Source organism: Crocodylus porosus, unplaced genomic scaffold (genome assembly GCF_001723895.1).
Source record: "Crocodylus porosus isolate Cpor-Errol unplaced genomic scaffold, CroPor_comp1, whole genome shotgun sequence".
In the NCBI taxonomy this organism is placed as follows: Eukaryota; Metazoa; Chordata; order Crocodylia; family Crocodylidae; genus Crocodylus; species Crocodylus porosus.
Genome location: NW_017728906.1, coordinates 63,977,036 through 63,998,864, shown reverse-complemented (window position 1 = coordinate 63,998,864; position 21,829 = coordinate 63,977,036). Strand labels below are relative to the sequence as shown.

Here is a 21,829-nt window from a genome sequence, read left to right as displayed (position 1 = left end):
TAGTCTTGGTCCCATGCTTCTGTCATGGTCATTACAATTTTTTTTTTTGTTAGACATTGTGCTCTTTCTGCCAGATTCTTCCAGGCAATCAAACTCAATGTGCTCTTGAAACTGTAGTTATTCACAATATTAAATGTTTCCAGGTTGGTGGGTTTTTAGTTGTAGCTGTTTTGGTCTAAGGACATAGGCAGAAAGGACTGCACCCAAAAGCTTGCCAAGAAATTTTTTCCAACTACTCAGTTGGCTGAGTACAGGGGTTGTCAACCAGGGTGTGCATACCTCTGGGGGTACTTTAAAAGGTCCCAGAGGTTATGTGGGGGTGGGCGGGGACTAAGTGCTGCCACCCTGTGCCAGTGCCTCACAGGAGCAGGCAGGGCCTCTCCACCACTTGCCATGCCCCTGCTCAGTGTCTAGCCGTTCATGCCCATCCCCACCTCAGCTCCACATCTGGATGCTGCCCCTCCGCCCACCCTGTCTTCACATCTGACTACTTACCACCACCCCCCTCCTCCTGGGAGTACGCTTATTAAAAAAGGGGGCTGTTGGGGGTACACTCATTAAAAAAGTTGAAACACCCTGGTCTAATAAAAGATATCACATAGATTCACAGATTGTAAGGCTGGAAGGGACCTCAGAAGATCATTGGTTCCAGCCCCCTGCACCAGGCAGGAAAGACTACTGGGGTCAGGTGACTCCAGCAAGGAGACCATCCTGTCTCCTCTTGAAGATTGCCAGGGTAAATGGTCTTCCAAGGAGTTTGTGACCATTACTGCTAGTTTTCCCTGAGGGTGCCCTGGTGAACAGTTGTTCACCGAGCCCTTGATGTACGCCTCTCATGTAGTGGTAACCTGCTACCATGTTCTCCCTCAGCCTTCTTTTTTTCAGGCTGAAGAGTCCCAGATCCCTCAGCCTTTCCTCATATGGCTTGCCATGCAAGTCTCTAATCATACAGGTTACCCTTCTCTGGACTCTCTCAAGCTTTACCACATCCTTGTTAAAGTGCAGCGCCCAGAACTGGATGCAGTACTCCAGCTGTGGTTTCACCAATGCTGAGTAGAGTGGGAGAATCACTTCTTTGATTTTGGTGTAGATGCATCAATTGATACATGCCCCAGGGTATTGTTGGTCCTGCTGGCTACAGTGTCACAGCTCATGTTCATACTGTGCTGTATTATTTCCACCAGGTCCTTTTCACTTGTGGTACTGGTCAGGTTGGCATTGCCAAGCCTGCAGGTGTGCGGAGGATTTTTCATCCCCAGGTGGAGCACTTTACATTTCTCAACATTGAAATTCATCTGGTTCTGGTCCACCCAACTTGCAAGCCTGTCTATGTCCGCCTGTATCTGCACGCCTATCAAGCGTGACCACACATCCCACATGACCACATCTACTTAAACAACCTTGCCTGCCTAATATTTCCAGTTATACCAAAAACTCATTATACTGAACTTGCATCTGGCCCTCCTTGTTGCATTTACTTTCTTGAAGCAGTCATTGTCACCGCCTGTGAAGAGAAGGGAATCCTTGCCATTGTTACTCTATGCAGGGCAGGGTGTAGCCAGGGACAGATCTGGGAGTGCTGTAACTTTACCTGTCTTCAACAGAGTAGCTAACCTGTAGCCAGCAGTGTTCACTGGGTGCTGGACTCAGCAGTGGTGCCAACCAATCCCTTCTCCCTGTCCCCTTCCCCAGGTTTTGCATTAGCCTGGGGGCTCCAGATGTGGGGTGCAGCTCTGCAGAGTGGCAGGCTGGGTTGGAGATGGGCAGAATTCATGGACAGCCCCCCTTCCAGCCCCTGCTTTCAACTAGTGGAGGACACCTGGAGTCTGCCAGTTGCTATTGCTGTCTGAAGCTGTGCCCTATGCAGCTGTTTACCACAGCCCTTGACTGGAGTGAGGCATGACTAGCTCTGGGACTCTTCCTGCCCCTGGATCAGCTGGGGATAGTGGTGGCAGTAGGTGGGCCCTCATATGCTTAGAGGCAACCCCTATGGGAGAGCCCTGGAGGGGGTGAAGGGCTGGGGAGTCGTACCTACTTTGGGACTCAACATAGTTTCTAGTAGCTGCTGACATGGTGCAGTCTACCCACAGGAGGGCACCAGTTGTATCTCCAGGCCCCTCCTGTTTTGAAATCCTAGATCCAGTCCTAAATGTAGCTGGTTGCAGGGCCATGAGGGTAGATTCATAACCTGTGAGCTAAATGATGTGCATCAGAATGATGACTGTGAAGAATTGGGCTAATGGGTAAGTATAATATACATAATAAAACATGGAACTGACAAAATGTCACGGCAGTTTTGCTTCCCTTTTGACCACTGAGAACATACGCTGTTGTCTATTACATAAAGCTTATGTATTTTCAGTCAGGGCGATCTTAAGGCATATTCCTTAATCCCCAGCTCTTGACATTCTGTGATTTTGGGGGTTTTTTGATTTGTATCTGATTTTTCCCATTCATCGAAGTAAATAAACGTTAGTTTGTAGCTTTTGAGATCATGAAGAAGAATATGAAATTGTGCTCCCCAAGCATAACTCATGCCAAAATGTCTGCCTAAGTCCACAGACAGCATGAAGCTGTACCCCTGAATGCTCCATGCATAAGCATGGGGCATTGATGCTAAGAGCCTCTTCTCTCAGGGTCCAGCAGAGGAGTCTACATGTAGCAGGAAGAGAAGAGCACTGTGCACTGACCAAAGCAGATACAACCTGACAACTGGATAAAATATCAGAGACTGGTGCATTGCTGCCACTTTTGGCGTCAGACAGGGGAAACTTCTTGCTGTTTATAGGGCTACTGCTGCATGTTACATATTACACAATTAACTGATTAATCGTGCAGTAAACTTACACTGGCCACACATGCAAAGTAAGACCAGCCACAAGAGCAAATTATCACACAATAAACTGGTTAATTGTACAATAAATTTTGACCAGCCACAAGGGCAGAAAAATTATCATAGGATAAAAATGACTGTCAACTATAAAAAGAGCCAACAAGCTGTAAATGCAATGATTGAAAATGTGTAATAACTCTGTAACTGGTTTCTGTCCAGCTTTTACTTGAATGTGTAGCAGGGGTCTAGGATATAGAAACAGGCCTTTTGCCATTCTTACTGTGTGGAAAGGGGATCTTTGCCATCATTACGCTCTGTAGGTAGGGATGTGAATGAGTGCCAGGGGGGTGGAATCATGAGCTGTGAGTTACAAAGCATGTGCCAGAAGTATGATGGTGTCTCTAGGGTGCTGGCTTCCTTTAATCCAGCCCGGTTCCCCCTTCCTTCTCTTGGAACTAAAGGAATCGACAGTGTTGTCTTAGAATAAGCCAGTTCCCAGGAAAGCAGCAGCTGGGCTTCTTCCTCAGAACTCACTCCAGTGCTCATTCCAGTCCACACTGTGGGTGTGCGCACATCCCTGTCGGCCGTTTCACTTTATATGGAGGATTTTAGGATTTGGTTGATCAGCCATGCCCCGAAGGACTGTTGCAAGGCTGTTTCCTCTGCGCTGTGTTGAGTGTTCAGCTGTATGGGTCCCCAAAATGGACTACTATTCCAACATTATATTCACTAGGATTTTCTAATTCAGTGACATTTTAACCTGGGGTCCTTGTGGTAACAGGAATGAACCCCAGGTTAAAATGTAACTGAATTAGAAAATAATCCTAGTGAATATAATGTTGGAAGAGCAGACCATTTTGGGGACCCATACAGCTGAGCACTCAACACAGTGCAGAGGACACAGCCTTGCAGCAGTATATATATATTACAGTTACCACAAGGACTCTACGTTAAGGTGTGTCTGTCTGTCTGTCTCATTAGTGCTTAAATATTGTAGATGGCTCTCTAGATAGACAACTACCTAGTGTTTATGATCTCTCTATCCAGTTTACAGTCCACATTTCTGTATTTCTGTGGAAACCAGTTTGAATTAATTTTCTAGTAAGATTTTGTAAAATAGTATTTCTCACATTTCACTGAAACCCAAATATACTGGTATTACGTCTGCTGTATTCCTTTTGTTCAGTAATGTGGTGTTTCTGTTTTTAAAAAAACAATCCAGGTTTGTCTAAGTTACTGCAAAAGACAGATGAAAAGGCTTCTTTTGACAGAAGTAGATTTTCACAAAGACTAAAAATCTATTTGTCCAGGAAGTTATTCTGAAGTATTTTCCTTCCATTACCATTTTTGGATAGTTGCACTGCTACTATCTGGTATCATTCCCACTGGTGTTTTTTGTAGCTCGCCTGTAGCATGATAAATATGCTTATTTTGTCATTTTTCCTCGTCCTGATTATATTTGGAGTCCAGGGATCAGGATTAGGGCTAAATAGGAATGAAATCAATCTTACTTGACTCTCTAAAACATGCTGCTTTAGAAGATCAGTGTACAGGTGCAAAATCTGTGCGACTTAGTGGCAGTAAGAATTGTGATGAAAAGATCACAAGAGAGTCTAAATATTTAACTTGTAAGAATGTTAATTTTATATAGGACCTGACTTTGGATACACATGAATAAGATTCCATTTTCACTGAGGTTTAGCTGAATATGATCCCCCCAAAGCTCAGACTGAACCTGTATTTTTATGGAAAGCAAAAATAATGTGTTATTACAGTTGGTTTTGGGGTCTACAAAAACTGGTGATGGTAGCGGCATACTGTAGGAAATTTATTATAACATTCTTAATGAGAATTATGAATTGATACTGAAGGCAATATATGACCCCATAAACTTTTATTCAGCATCAGCAAAATTTTTGCAGCATAAACCCCCTGAACTAGCAGTCTGTATATAAATTATGTTGTCTAGTGTCTTCCATCCCCAAAATCGCTAGCTGTCTCAAGCTATGCCTATACTATATAAGGAGGGATTTGGAAGATACTGGGAGTAGAAGAAAACTATGTGCATCTTGGCTGAGAAACAGATTACTTCCAATCTCATTTCATTTATAAGAATGGTTGGTTTTTGTGGATTAATGCTGATTTCTACTATAATTTATTTCTTGAAACTTGGTTACCAGTTTTCCTCATCGACTCTATGCTGGCAGTTTTAGTGTGTCAACAAAAATGGCACATGCAGGTAAAATCTTAAATATAAATAGAAAAGTTAAAAAGTTACTGACTCCTAGGAGAAAAGTATTACCAGTGACCTGCTGAACTTCAAAATATTCAGATCCTGAGTCGTTAATAAAGTATTCTGTGCATGGATATGTGAGGTTAGCTTGTGCAGTCCTTATAAATTTTTGGTGAGACTGCTCATGTCACTAAGGTGTCAATGAGGTTAACAAAAGTTACACGCCGAAGTCCTAAAAATTTATTATTTTCCAACAACTTGTTACTTCCATCAAAGGCCTTTTCAAAACCCTCTGGAAATCAATGTGAGAATATCCATTGTGGGTATCAGTGGATAGTATATTGGGTCAGAATTTGCTTCCTGCCTTGTTCTGTAACTTAATTGAAATTTGAGCTAAAAAATAGCTTTTACAGTCTTGGTTGCTCTTTTAAATTGAAACCATTGACAGAATTCTTAGGCTCTCAGGCTCTGGTTTTAGGTAAGACTAAGAAGTTCCTCTCCTGGCCAGCTTAATTTAACTCTAGAACAGGGCTTGGCAGCCTGTGCCCCACGGGCCAGATCTGGCCTGTGAAGAGAGTAGATCCATCCTGTGGCAGCTTAGGAATATCAGTAGCATACTGCAGCCACAGTAGCAGAGGTGGTGGCCCAGGGTCCTATTACCTGCTAAATTCAAATCATTCTCTCTGCTGCAGCAGAAGAAGCATCCCTAGTGTCTCAGCATCTGCCATTGTCTATGTATTCACTTTGCAGCATCTGATTGCTAGGGACATGCGGGGGGGTGGCCCATGGTGGGGACTAGGTCACAAGTAGCAGCCTATAGTGGCAGAAGTTGCCAACCTGTGCCCTAGAAGAAGCAAGCAATCTTTCCAGTCTCACCCGGTTGTCTAGCACCGCGTCCTGGCTGCTAGAGGACAGAAGCTTGTTGTTTTTGCCTGTAACCAGAATCTGAGTGGCTTCTCAATGCAGTCTCTTGGGGCACCTATACACGTGCCCAACGCCTGCTCCGACACGTTCTACTTAGCATACACCGAAGCATACTGAATTCATTAAGTCTGCTGGAGCCTGCTAATTGGCATGCTCCAGCAGCCTCAGCATCACTTGTATCCTGCATCCTTGTGCTTCAAAATGGCAGCAGGGGAGTTTTAACTAAAGCTTATCAAACAAGGTTTAGGTAAAATGCCCTCACCATTTTGAAATGCAGGACGCTGAATACATGAGATACTGGCAGCGCTTTAATTAAAGAGTCTCCTGAAAGCCACACTTAAAGATGCCATAGTGGTCTCCTGTTTCAAATTATATTACTTCAGAGGGGTGTGCTTTGATGATTTAGTTCACTTCTTAGTTCATTGCTCGGCCATTGGGCAATAAGAACATTGTAGAGACAGGTGATAACCCAGACCTAAATATATAAGAAGTTTGTGCCTGTATTTTTTTTAATTAAAATATTTCAAACTCTACATTCTTTGTCAATTTACTGCTAAGAGCAGAATCCCAGGTTTCTCACAGAACTGCTCGTAGTATCACACAATGTAAAACTTTGCAGATTTAAACTCAGTGTTTGTCAGGAACGCTGAGTGAAGAAGAAACTGATTTTCAGGTATTCCATCTAAAAAAAACCCCTAAGATATTACTACTTCTAAATCTTTCTGAATGAACTTTTAGATCTTAGATCAATTCATGTCTTTCAGTGCTGTCCTGAACCAGGGCCTACCTGAAGATTTAATCAACTAACAGAAAACTGTTCAAGTCAATAGAAGTCTTATTATTGAATGTGTAGTGGACTTTGGATTAGGTCCTTTGGGAAGACTCCTGTTGTCTTGTGATGGGTGTTTGGCTCAAGCTCTTTGTTACTATGAGCGTGCTTTTCTTGAATTTCATATTTTGTTTCAATACTGCCATGGATAAATGAGAGCTGACAACATGATTGTTTCTATGAGGAGCCCCTTTATTGTGGAATACTTTTTCCCTACTCTTGGCCTCAGATAGCAGAAGCCTGCTGATCTTCAGGACATGTGGCAAGGTGTATCTGGTTTCACAGGTATTCAGGAAAAGTCAGGATACATAGGAAATGGGAATGGGTTTATTGAAATGTTTATATTAGTTTATTGAAACTGTTTTTTGGTAACACAGGCTGATTGGGGTGCTTTTTTACATCATTTTACAGTATGAGTGATTTTAAGTGCTGGCAGGACACCTAGAGCTTTAGAGAGGTAACTTTTTGTTCTAGAAATAAAAAGAAAATAATGTATTTAGTTTATGGAAACCTGCTCATTGCATCTAGAGTGGAATCACTACCACCAGTGTTTTCTTCAGTTAAGCTAAGATAGCCTCTTTTCTAGCTAGTATATGTGCTAAAAGAAAAAGGTAATTGTCGGATAAAGAATTGCTGTACCAGAGATGCTGCGGATTAGCATATGCTGTGTAATCAGTGCATTAAATACTGAAGAAGTCAATGCCTGTAATAAAAATATTAATCATCTATAGTACAAAAGAGTCTGCCATCTGTCTTCCTAGCACAATACAAGTGGATAATCCTCCTCCGTCAGAGAAAATTATTTGTTAAATCCAGAATGGTCAAACAAATAAACAAAAATTATGCTTTAAAGTATTGGAGACTGGTGCATAATTAAAAGGTATTTTGGAGCCCTTTGATGGATGCAATAAAGACTTTTCCAATGAAATTCTTCTAGAGGGACAAATATCTTAGTTACAGTACATTTTATATTTTTTATAGTTTGTTAGTTTTTTTTAAATTAGATTCATATCCATGTATCTGTAGCAGAGGGCACATATCCCCTTCTAGCTTACATTAATCTGGTTTTATGAAAGTGAAGTATTAAAGCAGATTGCTAATGTTTCCGTCTGGGTCCTCTTCATTATTTGTGAATGGATTTGAGCATCATGGCAGTTTGTGTGTATTTGCTGCCTTTTCCCCATACCTTATCACCAGCTCTCAGATATCTCAAATAAATAAATAAATAGCTTATCAAAACTTTGGGATTGCACAGTGCTGGGAAAGCAGTCAACACACCAAAGTCTTGGCAGCTTGTTGCATTTGCATCCCTATAGGTTTTCTTTCTGCCTTATCACTTTCAGTTTTTATAACAAGCTGAAAAAAGAATTGGCAGTTCAGCGTGGTTTTACACCAGACTTAGACACAGGAGGGGTTGGACTAGGCTTTCTTGAAGACTGCTTTGAAACACAAAAATATGAACCCTTAGAAAGGAAAGAAGATTCTCTCAAATTTAACTTATTGGCATAGATGATAGGAAATCATAATTGGTATATCTGAGTGTTAAGGAAACAGCCCACCTTTCCTTACAGATGAACCCTTTTTCATGACCCTTGTGTCAGTTGGAAGTGGCATTGGAAATGGTTGTTGATACAATGAGTACGGGTAATTTCACTCATGTGAACTACATTGGGATTGTTCAAATGTAAAATCTTGTTACTCTTGGGCATAAATGTTGGCAAGAGCAGGCCCTGCATGTATGTTTATCTTCAGCTGACCTGTTTTAACCTACTTGAAATATGATGTCAGGATCTGTTTTGTAGTGAACTTCCTTTAAACTTAAAGGACTGTCACAATAGGGAGGCTGTCACTGACTGACCCAGGGTTATGTAATGAGGTCATGAGTGTCTGAGATGGAAATAAAAACCAAAGGCCTTTATGCTGTCCCCCATTCTAACAATTGGGAAACACATGAACTAATACTAGATTTGAGCTACAAGTTCACTCACTTATTCTATGAATGACACTTGCAGCCCTGGTAGTCCAGGGGACCTTCATTAGTTGGTTTAAATTGCTGCCTGAAGAACAAAAGAATTCCCAGTAAATGTGAATGTGACATGCAACATAGGAGGTATAAGATATGATACTGAATTATTGGGTTATTAGGAGGGACTCCCTGCCCCTCCTTCAAATGTTCTTGAATGATCACCTTCTCCTTACATGCCATGACAACTGAGTTACGGTGTACTGTGGTGCAAGTCACGTTCAGCCTACAGCAAGAAGGGCAGGTCACAAAGTGCCCGAAGTGCTGAAGTTAGAGGGAAGGGTCATCCAAGAAGAGCCCCCACCCCATCAGAAGAAAAATAAAAACCAGCTGTCATTACAAATATCCTACTATTTTTAATAATTGTATATTAGGTTGGTCCTCTGAGGAGCATCTTCCTCTTCCACAGTATTTACATGCTTTCAGTGACAAGATGGACTCTGTGAACAAAGTGGTTGGGACCTGAAATCCCATTAATTGCCTGAGATCCACCAGGAGGTGCTCTGTGGGTCTTTACAGATAAGTGCAGATGGATGGCTGTCCATGGGATCTGCCTTAAGGGAGGATTCCTTGGAACAGATGTGGTTTATGGAAAAATATTAGTTTCTGACTATCTTTTTAAAAAATCTGCATGGGGAATGTATAAGATTTTTAAGGCCTTGCCTATACTAGAAGAAGTTTGCCAGGGAGGTATAAAGGCAAACCTTCCTTATAGCCATGCAAATCACACCAGCACAAAAGTGGTTCTGTTGAAGTAACAAAAACAAAATAAGTTATAATGGCAAAAAAGAGGTTTTTGCAGCTATAATGACTATGTCCTCACTAGGACTTTTGTGGGCATAGGTATATCTGTCATGTCCCCCCCTCCTTCCCAACTCCTAACTGACACGGTTGTATCCGCAAATCTTGTATGTGTAGATCAGAACTAAGAAAAGTAGGAAATAACAGTTAACTCTGTTTAAGTAGAAAGTTCAAGCAAGTTCATATATATTCTGTATGGTCTAGCCTGTTGTCTGCCTGTCTCATGAATGAATTCAGACCCACCAGTTTCATCTGCACATGTATATGTAATGCACTGTGTTCTCGGAAACAGTGCTCTGCAGTGGTCTGTTTTACATGCCACTAGGTGGCACTTGAGTGACACAGCAGTCACTTGGTTTCATTCATTATACATGAGCTGCTGTACCAGCAGTGATTCCTTTCTCGTTGTGAAAATGGAGTTATGTATTCAGTTTACCATCTGACCTCTCTGGCCAGCTGTGCCCAATTGGATTTTGAGATCTGTCTTCTGTGGAGGAGCACAAGCCTCATGATCACGGCTTACCAGGCAAGGCAGTAACACCAGGACCAATGGTTCTTGACACAGTAAAGAGCGCAGTGTAGCCTGATACTACCATTGTCAATGAAGGTTGTTATTTTAATGACTACCCTACCTCCAAGCTGCTCAAATAGCTAATACAAATTTAAAAAGTGCTGTGTCTTTCAGTACTGAGATATCAGACTGCAGGGAGTTCTGAAATATTATTCTTCAGCACTGGGATCAGCACCTTGGGTAGCATTTGTCTCTGGTGGGTTCCAAAACTTGTACTTCTCTTAAAAATGTACAGTAAAATCTCTGTTATCTGGCATTTAACTAACCAGAGTAGTTAACTAGAATTTCAGTGGCGGGACACACCGTTCTGTGCTGCATTGCACCACTTTGCCGCCTGCTGCACCACTCTGAGGGTATTGGAGTACACACATCATGCCGCACTGCTTTCCTGCCTGCTGTGCTGCTCTGAGGGTATCTGAGTGTTCACACCCCTTCCCCCTGCTGCAGCAGCCTGTGGTTGGGCTGTCTTGGCATTTGGAGTGGCTGACTATTATGGCATTTTTATCTGTATGCCGTTTTAGTCTTTATACAATTGGGAAACACAGTATGTTATACTGTAATGTATTGAACACTAATTCTCTGAAAATTCACACTACAAGTATGGCACTGTCTTCCTTGAGTATAACACTCAGATAACCAGAATTTTTAGATAACCAGTGCCTCCCATTCCCCACTCATGCTGGATAACTGAGATTTTACTGTAATTGTACATAGCATTCTTCTGTGGTGAGGTCTTCTTTCTACCAGTTTTTCTGTGACTATTCTAAATCATTTTACCAGGTCCCTTGCCTTTTTTCTTTCTGTTGCTTGCTTTTTTGTGGGTAGCATGTATGGACCGGGAGTCTGGGTCAGTTATTTTGACTTGTTCAGTCCCTCAATTTCTCAGGAAGAAATGGCACTATGCAGCCACATGAATCAGCGCAGGGGCCACCTATTTAGCCTTTTTTGTTTCGAAAGGTAGGGAATGTAGATTGTGATTTGATTCAAGCACAAGTTTTACCATTGATTTCAGTGGGAGCAAGGTTAAAACAACACCAAGAACATGAACAGATAAACAATTATATTACTTAAAAGTGTATAGTGGGGAGATTTACTGTTTGTGAGTGCACCTCAGCTGAACTGTTATAACTGATTTGTCTGTCCACTCCTACTTTCCAGTAAGTGAAGCTAAATTAAGGTAATTTAACCCTGTTCATTCACTTCTGAAACATATGAAAGCTTTTTGGCATTAAGATGTTATCCAAATGATTTACTCACTGACAAATTACAGTAAGATGCTTTTCAGCATCAGATTACCTTGTAAATGTAGCAAACTTTAAAGAGGAAAAGGGGAGAGAAATCCTATCAGCCAGGATATTTTTTCCTTCCTCAGGAAAAATTTCATGTGTTTTAAAAGAAATTCACAGATCACTCTGCTATCTGTGTAAGTTCAATATTTTACAGTTTTAGAGCACTAGCAAAACTGACAAAACTGCTTTTCCCTTCAGCTTCTGTGCAGCTCCTATTGTTTTAATTGTGAAGGGAATAGAAGCGGTGTAATAGCCTTTCTTTTTAGATGTATTTATATATTTCTGTAAATGTTTCATTTATGGTTTGGGCTAAATCAGGTGTTAAAGTGTGTTCAGCTGCTACACATTTTGAAGACATAGAGACAGTTGTTGGTTGCAGAAGTCTTTCAGCAAAAATCTGCCGGTAATAGCAGAATAGTTTTTTGTTTTGTTTTTTCAGGGCTTCATAAATTATTATTATGAGACTGGTTAAAATCTTGGCCTGGTTGAAGTTAAGTAGGATTTTGCAATTGATTCCTATGAATCAATTGATTTTGCTTTATATGTAAACCTTATGGAAATGTACCATTTTTTTTATAAAGGAGCATATTATGGAGCAGTAACTCTTTAGTTAGACAGAAGGCAAGGTAGGGTGGCACCTTAGAGACTAAGTGGTTCAGCAAGGCATAGGCTTTTATAGGCAGCAGCCTACTTTATCAGATGCTATGAATGGACTTCTGTCTGACTTCAGATTAATAGAGCTAACTGCTTCTCTTCAATCAGGAAGGCGAGATGAGGCCAGCCACATTGCTGCCCCATAACTCAGCTGGCAGAAATTGGGAGGCAATCTAAAAGGTAGTAACTGGGAGTTATTACTCCACCTTGGAGAGCAGGGAATTTAGTAGTCTCTCCACAGGAGCCAGGTGTATTATTTTGGGGGTCTACATGATGTTCCCTGCTCAAAGAGACATGGCTTCCAACACTGCCTACAAAACTTAGCAAAGCTGCTTTTGAATTAGCCCAGTGTTTCCATTATCCTCCTAGCCAGACATTGTTTAAGGATTTTTCTCCTGAAGATGTACAGTCATATGTTGATTATTCTATTTGTTTCCTATTTGGGACTGGCTTAGAACAGGAAGGAAGATTATTTGGTTTCCCTCAAGTCCCCTGGTTAATACTGGTTGATCTCAGATGATTATTTAACATGTTTTCATTTTTTTTTCTTTAACTGGAGTCTTCAAAATCAAGTGACAGTTTGCAACTCTGACTTATATGGTGTTTCCTGGGTCTTACCTTACCTCTAAATAGTCAGGCATTAAGTGCAACACTGTATAAGGTAACCCTACTAAGGTTTCTGAGTAGCAAGTCATTTGTGTTCAAAAAAGGAAGCAGTTACAAAAAATATTCTCTTGTCTTCTTTTTACTGTAAAGGGAAAATGGTTTAATTAAACATCTACTAAAAACATGTATGTCATGCATTCAGATATCACTCTGTAGTTTTATTTCCTTCAGAGCTGAATTGCTAGAGTAACTTTCCTTTTGTGCCTAATGTTTGCTTTCATTGTCCTTATTGTACATGACTGCTAGTCATTTTCTGGGTGCAGCAATGACTGATTTGTTGTTACAGACAGAACAAGTATCTGAGATTGAATTACACCCTCAGATGAATAGAGTCCCGCCACAGACAGAAGAAAGCAGCCCAACAAAAAAGGTAAGACAAGTATGTCTACCATCATTGTTGAGTGATCTGCTTTATACTCTTGACTTCATCAACAAATCAGAGTTGTTTTAGGTTTTAAAGCAATTACACTGAGGATTAGTGTTACATTTTTACATATTTACCTTTTCTGGAGGTTTAGGATGCTAAAAGGAACTGGGCTCGTAAGTGACATTCAGGCTCAGCTAGATAAATCATTAAGAAAGCTCTCAGTATATAGACACCAATACACACGCTTCCCATTTGTTTAGAATTAGCAGGGACTTGGGACCCTTAAAGAAGTCTGGAAAAGGGATTAGTGGTATCAGGTCTTTCCTCCACTCTAACCCTTGGAAACAGTGAATATTTTGATAAATCTAATGTTAAGGATTCAGTTCTGGCTGGCCCATGATAAATACAGTAACTATTTGTTAGCAAGCAAATATTAGTATTAAAAGTGCAAAATTTCTAGGGACATGTTTATTATATATGAATTACAGGTTTTAATGTGATTACATATAAATTAACCACTGAAACTGTAGTGATGCTCTCCCACATGGCTAAAATCAGAGCCTTCCACAGTGATGAAATCCTGATTTCACTGATGTCAGTGGGTGTTTATTATGGATTTCAGTGGGGCCAGGATTTTGCCCTGTGGACTTCATGATTTCCCTGGCCTGTATTGGCTGGCTGGCTTGTTTATTTCGATTTATGAAACAAGAAGCACTTTGAACATTTCAGATGCCTCTGTGATTAAAGCATGTCATGTGTCTTTGCAGTGGATGCAAAGATGACTGGGTGTATTAGTCTTTATAGGTGGCTGGAAAAGAGTTAGAATCATAGAAAATTAGGGTCAAAAGGGACCTCAGGAGGTCATCTAGTCCAACCCCTGCTCTAAGCAGGACTATCCTTAACTATCTTACCCCATCCAGGACTTTGCCTAGCCAAGTCTTAAAAACCTCCAAGGATGGAGAGTCCACCCCTTCTCTGGATGACTTTTTCCAGCGCTCTCCTAGTGAGAGAGTTTTTCCTTATATCTAACCTAAATTTCCTTTACTGCAACTTGAGACCATTGTTCCTTGTTTTGTTGTCTGCCACCACTGAGAACAGCCTAGCTCCATCCGTTTTGGAACCTCTCTTCAGGTAGTTGAAGGCTGTTATTAAATCCCCTCTCAGTCTTCTCTTCTCCAGATTAAATAAGCCCAGTTTCACCAGCCTCTCTTCAGAAGTCATGTGTTCCAGCCCCCTAACCATATTTGTCACCCTCCAGTGGACTCTCTCCTATTTGTCCACATCTTTTCAGTAGTGAGGGGCCCAAAACGGGACACAGTACTTCAGATGTGGCCTCAGTGCCAAATAGAGGGGAAGAATCATTTCCCTTGCCTGCTGGCAACACTCCTACTAAAGCAACCCAGTATGTCATTAGTCTTCTTTGCAACAAGGGCACACTGTTGGTTCATATTGAGTTTATTGTCCACTGTAACCCCAGGTTCTCTTCTGCAGAGCTGCTGCTGCTTAGTCAGTCAGTCTCCAGCCTTTACATTGGATTGTTCTGTCCCAAGTGCATAACGTTGCAGTTCTCCTTATTGAACCTCTTAAGATTTATTTTGGTCAAATCCTCCAATTTGTCTAGGTTGGGTGGGTCATGTGCTGAGAGAGAGGACTACTAAAAACACTCTCATAGGACCTTCAGTAGAGTTTTTTCCCATTTCTTTTCTTGCCCCATCTCCTAAAATATTTAATAATTTATTTGATGGATATGCCACCCTTTCCAACAAAGGCTCAGGGCGGGTTACATATAAGAGAACAAAGTAACCTATAAAACAGGTGAGAACCAAGAGAAAAAAATGAATTCAGAGGGACTTAGCTGAAGGGATATGACCTAAACAATAGTACACCCTGGCTTTTGTTTGATAAATGCCTACCAAAATAGGAAGGTCCTACAGTAATTCCAAAAGATGTTCAAGCCTGGGTTCTGGTGAGCCTCAAGGGAGGGAGAAACAGAGATCATGAGCAACTTCTGAGAATAACCTCACATTTTTGCCAAGCCGACTTGGTGTAGTGATGGTACTTGCAGGAGGTTGCTCTCAGGTAGCCTTAGGACTCATGATAAGGCCTAAGAGAGAGGGTGTTTCCTTAGGTATGCAGGGCTGAGACCATTTAGGGCTTAAGAAGTCAAAATCAGCACCTTGAATTGTGCCCCAAAAGTTATTGGGAGCCAGTGGAGAAGCTGGAGGACTGGAGCTATGTGCCTTGGCATCCCACCCCCCGTCAGAAGATGATCCATCACATTCTGCACTAGCTATAGCTTCCAGATAGTTTTCAAGGGCAGTGCTATGTAGAGCACATTGCAGTTGTGTGGTCTTGAGGTTATGAAGACATGGATGATGGTGACCAGATCTGATTTTGAAAAAGAGAGTTGCAGCCTTCTCATTGGATGGAGTTGATGGAAGGCACTCCTAGCTACTGCTACCACCTGAAGAGCCAGGTGCAACAAAGGAGCACCCCAAGGCTGCAAACCTGAGTCAGAAGGGGAGACTGAACCCCATCAGTGATAGGTGACTCAATTGCCTCAAGTCCAGTGGTCTGCCTACCACCATCGCCTCTGTCTAGTCTGGATTCAGTTTCAGTTGGTTTCCCCACATCCAGCCCCCCTACAACCAGGCACTGGGAGAGGACTGAGACTGCAGGGCCAGAGGAGAAGGGGAGATATTGCTGGGTGTCATATCCCTGATCCACTCCCAGCTTCTCCCCATGCTCCTCTTCCTGCAGACCTCCTTTGGTTGCATTGCAGTTTTAGTGAGGAAGGGAAACACGCAATGGGTAGGAAGGGTTCCTACACTAACAGATGCACCTTTGCCGTTGGTACAACCGCTGACATTCAGGAAACAGTTCCTTTCCTTCTACAACCACTAGCAATGCTCGTGTCCCTCAAGCTTAACCCAACCCACCACTGTCCCAAAAGGTCTTAAAAGAATACTATTAAAAGAATATAATATAAAGAGCCAGCAGGCAAGTGCAGACCTGTGAGACATCCTTCTAAAGTTACCACTGGACGGGATACACGCTTTATTTTAATTATGGAAGGATGTCTAGCTTGCATCTAGAAAGTCTGTCTGACCCATATCTTTAAAGAATTGATTTTCTTGACAGTAGCTTCCCTAGGAGTTTTTCTAATTGGGTATTCTCAAAGTATCTGCCCGGGATGGTCCAGTGCCTCTATTTTTTGTTATCTAACAAGCGTCTTATCGGCTAGTTTCCAGGTTCACTTTTCGGGTAATAGTGGTGGTATTGTCTCAGCCTAAAAGAAATCACAAAGCAGCAGAACCAGTTTTGGTTCAATTTGTACCACTCAACTTTCTCTTTATTTCTGAAAACCTGGCTCTCCCCCATCACCCTCCTAAATAGGTCTCTGTTTTTTTCATATATCTGGCTTTCAAGGCAGGGATTTTTTTCTGATATCTTTTGTTGTATAATTGAGAAAGCTGTTGGACAAGCTTCAAGGCATCAGGTGCCCTTCAGGTCTGAAGGAGCAGCTGGCAAAGGCTAAGCTAAATATCAGAGAAAAAAACTCCATGCAACTGCAAACAAATAGTGCTTGGTAGGATGGAGAAGGGGCATGACCTGGGGTTGAAGAGATAAAAGACAAAAGAAGTGCATTAGAATAGGCAATCTAGTAAGACCATTCAAGACAGCAGTTGTTATAACCTATGAAGTGCAGGAAACTATTGGTAGTATTAATCAGGTTGCAATTAGCTGTAACGCCGTGGTCTGAAACCAGGAAGCTCAGTATTAATTCAGATCTGTAATCACACAAAACACACCCACCCTTGTCTTGATATTAAAGGAAATGGTAAACATAGATACCACTACATTTTTTTTTTTTTTTAAACGAAACAAACCCAGTAGAGGAACTGGATGACTGAATGTTGGAAAGGAACTTTTGAGCCTTTTGCCTGAAGATGAACGGTTGAAAATCTGTCTATACTGGCAATAATGACTGACTGGTAATTCCCATTTAATGACTATTTAATGACTTCCTTGAAATGAAATCTTACTTCATTCCAGATTCTAGTTCCCTTCTTTTTGCACTCTCAATAAGAGGATCACCAAGGGTGCTAAATTGTGGGTTAGTACAGAGGCTGAACTAATCTTTGCCCGTACTGGTAAGCCCTTTCTAGATCTGGCCATGCTGATGAGACTTGGTGTAGGAGATGTTGGTGCTGCTAGTGACACTGTACCTATTCTATATAGGAGTGACTGACTTGGCCACTGCTTCTGTTTAACCAGCAACTACCTAGTGCCACATTTACTCAAATTAACAAACACTAACAGCAGGACTAAACAATAAGGGATTCATCTCCTTTGAAGAGATGAATGGAGCACGGTCAGAAAATGTCTGTTTTTTTTAGAGCAGTAAATACTATGTGAAGATTTGGTGGCTAGATGTTATCTGTCTAGGCCTATGGGTACATTTTTTGCACAGCAAATCCATTCATTGTATGGCGTAATATGAATTTGGGTGTCATATTCCACATGTTTTAAGGTTAATGTTCTGGCATGCTGGGGGAATGTAATGGATAGATCCTGCAATTCATTGAAATTATTTTTAAAGTAGCCATGGAACTATTTGTGATTTGTTAATGTTAGAAAGCCCTTCACTCTAAACTGTTACCCATGTTATTTATCTTATTTGTATTGGAAAACACTCATATAATCACTTCTGATGACTCAAATGATATAATGTAACTTTTTGTGCAATTTACTGGTTGATTTAAAGACATTCTATCCTGCTTAATATTGTGTTAATAGGTTCACAGAATGCAGTGAGGAAGGTAGCCTTGCCTGGAGAATAGGACAATAGATGGTGATACTGCCTATCGCCAGGTTCTGTTCCTGGCTATGGAATGTACCTTGAAACCTTAGGCCGTGTGTAGACAAAATGACAGGCGTTTGTGCATGACATTGTAAAGCAAGGGAAATGCTTTTGCACTGCTTTAATAGTGTTGGCATTTGCAAGTCTCAGCAGCATGTTGTACATTATTTCCAGCCGCTGTAGGAAATTCGGTGGCGTAATGAGCCTTAAATGACTTGGGGCACAGCAAACTATTTAGTTTTAGTTTGCTGCCCCTACAGCCATGGAGCAAAGCATTGGGCTCCTGCTCACTTGAGCAAGAAAAGTGTTGAGCCTGATCTTTTTTTTCCACCCCCTGGAGCTTGCCTGAGCTGCATGGGGGCCTAGTGCTTCCCTCCATGGCTGCAGTGCCCCCCAAGACTGCCCGAGCTGGGTGCCTGCAGGTGGGTGTTACCTGTGGAGGAGTGCAGCTGTTGCGGAGGGAAGCACCAGCATCCGCCTGCCCACCCCCCAGCCCAGGGACTGCTCCACCCGCTGGCAGCTCACCTTCCCCTCCCCACCAGAGAGACAGGTAAGTCAGCAGAGTGTGTGCACAACACGGGGTTTAATCAGCCCTAAATTGAAGCGGTGTTTTTAAAACCCACCACTTCAATGTAGGGCCCCCATTTTGTCTACACATGCCCTTAATCAAATCCTTTCTCCTTTTTGTGCTGTAAGTTCTTTCCTGAAATGGGCATTTCTCTTTAAAACACTTTGAGATCTACAAATGAACCGTACTGCTGAGTATAACAGCATGCGAGTGTGTTCCTGTAAAGTTTCAAATCTGAAAACATGTTTTTTCTTGTGAAATAAAGGTTATTTTGGTTTTTAAATGATCAGTTTTGTCATTTTCTATTATGAACTCAAGCCTCCTGGTGGGTTTTTTTAATGCAGGACCCAGGCCATGTCCTTTTTATGCCAGTCACCAAGACAAACTACTAGCCTCACATGCATGTGTTCTGTAATTATGATTTACAAGCAGATTGTTTTAAGCCAGTTTCAGCGCTTCCTCTAAAAGAGGAGGGGTTTTTTCTGTGAATTTCATCCCAGGATAGAAAAAGGCTGGTTTTGTGGTTGAGGCATGCTCTCAGCCTCTATTCCTGACCTATGAAGTGAGGAAACCAGTAGTTATTTTTCTCAGGTATTGAGAAGTTAAATTTATTAATTATTTTTACAGAATTCAGATACTGTAGTAATAAGAGCAAACAGCAGATAGATACTTCAGAGTCTTTATGTAGAGAGTCAACATAGGTCACTGCTCCATACCATGTCATTCCTGAGAAATTCAAGAGGTAGTATCCTTCAAATTCTTATTGATCATGATTATGGCTTATTTACATAACATTTCCTTTACAAAGAGTGTAATTTTTAAAAAATTTTCTTCTGTTTTTAATGCTCAAAGGCCCAAGTTGGAGTCAAAGCTCCTTTGTATATGGTACTTGCACACAGACACACGCACACACAGAGGACTCATACAGTTCACATTACGGCATGAAGAAAGGCTGGAAGACAATTAAAGGATGAAAGGAGAATACACAGACAGACAGCATAGAAATATAGGTAACTGAGTAAAAAAAAAATTGCAAGGCTTTTTAAAAACAAAACCAAAAAAAATCGACAACCCGGGTTATCACTGAATTGAATTTAAAACAATGTACAGTTTGTTACAGATTCTTAGTTCAGCCTTCAGCAAATTCAGTATCCTGATTATTCAGTAACTATGATCTTTTCTTACCCTGAGTTGTCATTTTAGCATATAGTTGACACTCTTAGTTATGGAAGGACTGACTTGATCTTTGTCTGTTTTTTTCCCCAAAGGAGATTCTGCTTACTCAGCCACCATCCAAACCAATCCGCAGGAAATTTCGCCCCGAAAATCAGATGTTGGAGAACCAGGAGCTTTCTCCCACTATAAGTGCAGCATCTTCCTTGTCTGCTGTCAAGTCCCACCATCCAGTCCAAAAGTAAATAGCACATTTAAAAACCAAACATACCAGGCTGCATCATGAGATGTGACTTGGCCTATGTTTGGGTTTTTTGCCTCTCTCTCTCTCAGCTCTAGATTGCCATTTCAAATGGGGGCCAGGTCAGTTGTTAACTTCTGATGGCTGATTGGCAGTGGCCTCTTTAGAAAGCACTTGGTGATCCCACTTCTGTACCCAGTAAACATGTGGGTCATATCAGAAAAGCTCCCATTTGCCTATTACCACCGGGTGATGGAAACATTTCTAAATCACTTTGGCCTCATCACGGAAATAAGGTGACAGTTCTCTTCACTAAGAAACATTTAAAGTCCAAACACCTGGCGTGCACGTAGTTTTCCTGCATTCACAATACTGAGCACTCCCACTGATCACAAATTTGCAGTTGTGGTAGATAATTAAAAAAACAAAAATAACCCATAGTTTTCTCTGCTGCAGCCTCAACCATAATTTAGGAATGCAAAAATTAACTGACCCAGCCACTCAAACTAAGAACCTCTCTGCAATCCAGGCACTATGAGTCACTTTGCTGCATCACCTGTTGCACATTCTTCATCATGGTGGTATAAAAGGATGATGCAGAAGTAGCAAATGTCCTTCTATTTGGTTATGTGAAAATTCGTACATAGTCTTCCACACTATTGAAGAGTGGCCACTGAATGAAAAATAGTATTCCACCAAGGGATGCTGGGACCATATTAGAAAGGCTGCATTGTAGAAACAGATCTTCAAGCCTAACAGGAGCAGCAGAAGGCTCTGCTCTCAGCCAGAAGGAGATGTTGATTATAGTATGATTATGATTTAGGGTCTACTCAGTTTGTGATTCTGTGGATTTTGTGGAAACCACTTAATCTAGGATTGTCTGAGAAATGAATTAAAAAAAAAATAACAAAATGTTGGCTCCCCAGTGGGAGCTAGTGGTCCTCGCTGCTGCTACAATCCAGCCTCGCAGCTCGCCTGGGGGGAAAAGTGCCAGCTAGCGGGTTGGAACAAAGGGTAGTAGACAAGATGGCAGCTGTTTCCTCATCCCTGCTGGGGCCTCTGAGCCAATCAGTGCTGAGGGGTGTGCCCACTGGAGCACATCTAGGAAATATCCACATAATTTGCTATTTATGCCACGACCTACCTGTAAAAATTGTTTAGTTTCTCTGTGATTCACGTAGACCCCTAATTATTATATATGTTTAATGTCTATACCTATATCCATCCAAAACGGTAGTGCCCAACCTTTTCACCACATGGGCCAGATGGGTGGTGCCTGGTCCTTCCACTGCCTGGATCCAGCTTGATGGGCTGGATCTGGCTGGGGGGAGTGCGCAGTCTGATCTTGGTCCATTTGCTCAGGGCATGGGTGGGCCAGAGCGGCCCCTTTTCAGACACGTGAGGAGGGTAACAAAACAGCTCATTCTCAATCCCAATCCAGATGTACCAGGCGGGGGTGAGGCAGGGTGGCACATGGCATGGCAAGGCGGCTCCAATCCGCACACACCCAGGGAGAGGGGTGTGGGGCAGAGTGGCTCTGATCTGGATGTGCTGGGGGGGAGGAGAGGCTGGGTGGATCAGCCCTAATCTGGATATGAGAGGTAGGGAAGCTGCCTGGTCCTCTTCCTGATCAGGGGGCCTGAAGCAGCCCCAGTTCAGAGGTGGGGCAGGAGGGGGAAGCAACTCAGGGGTCAGCAGGGCAAGCCTTATGAGGAGAGGCTACGGGACCTGAACCTGTTTAGCCTCCACAAGAGAAGGTTAAGGGGGGACCTTGTGGCCTGCTACAAACTGGT

General features: G+C 42.0%; 1 protein-coding gene across 12 annotated transcripts in view; it reads left to right on the top strand.

Annotated features, from left to right (window-relative positions):
- The window catches only part of REPS2 (RALBP1 associated Eps domain containing 2), a 152,470-nt gene that overhangs the window by 120,146 nt on the left and 10,495 nt on the right, over positions 1-21,829 (top strand). For 11 of the 12 annotated variants that reach the window (XM_019529256.1, XM_019529265.1, XM_019529266.1 and 8 more), the window contains 2 exons: positions 13,110-13,193; positions 19,891-20,036. In XM_019529256.1, the coding sequence (XP_019384801.1) occupies positions 13,110-13,193; positions 19,891-20,036 (230 nt within the window). Of the gene's footprint in view, positions 1-12,265; positions 12,338-13,109; positions 13,194-19,890; positions 20,037-21,829 lie in introns of those variants that run through there. The other variant, XM_019529259.1, reaches the window with a different exon arrangement.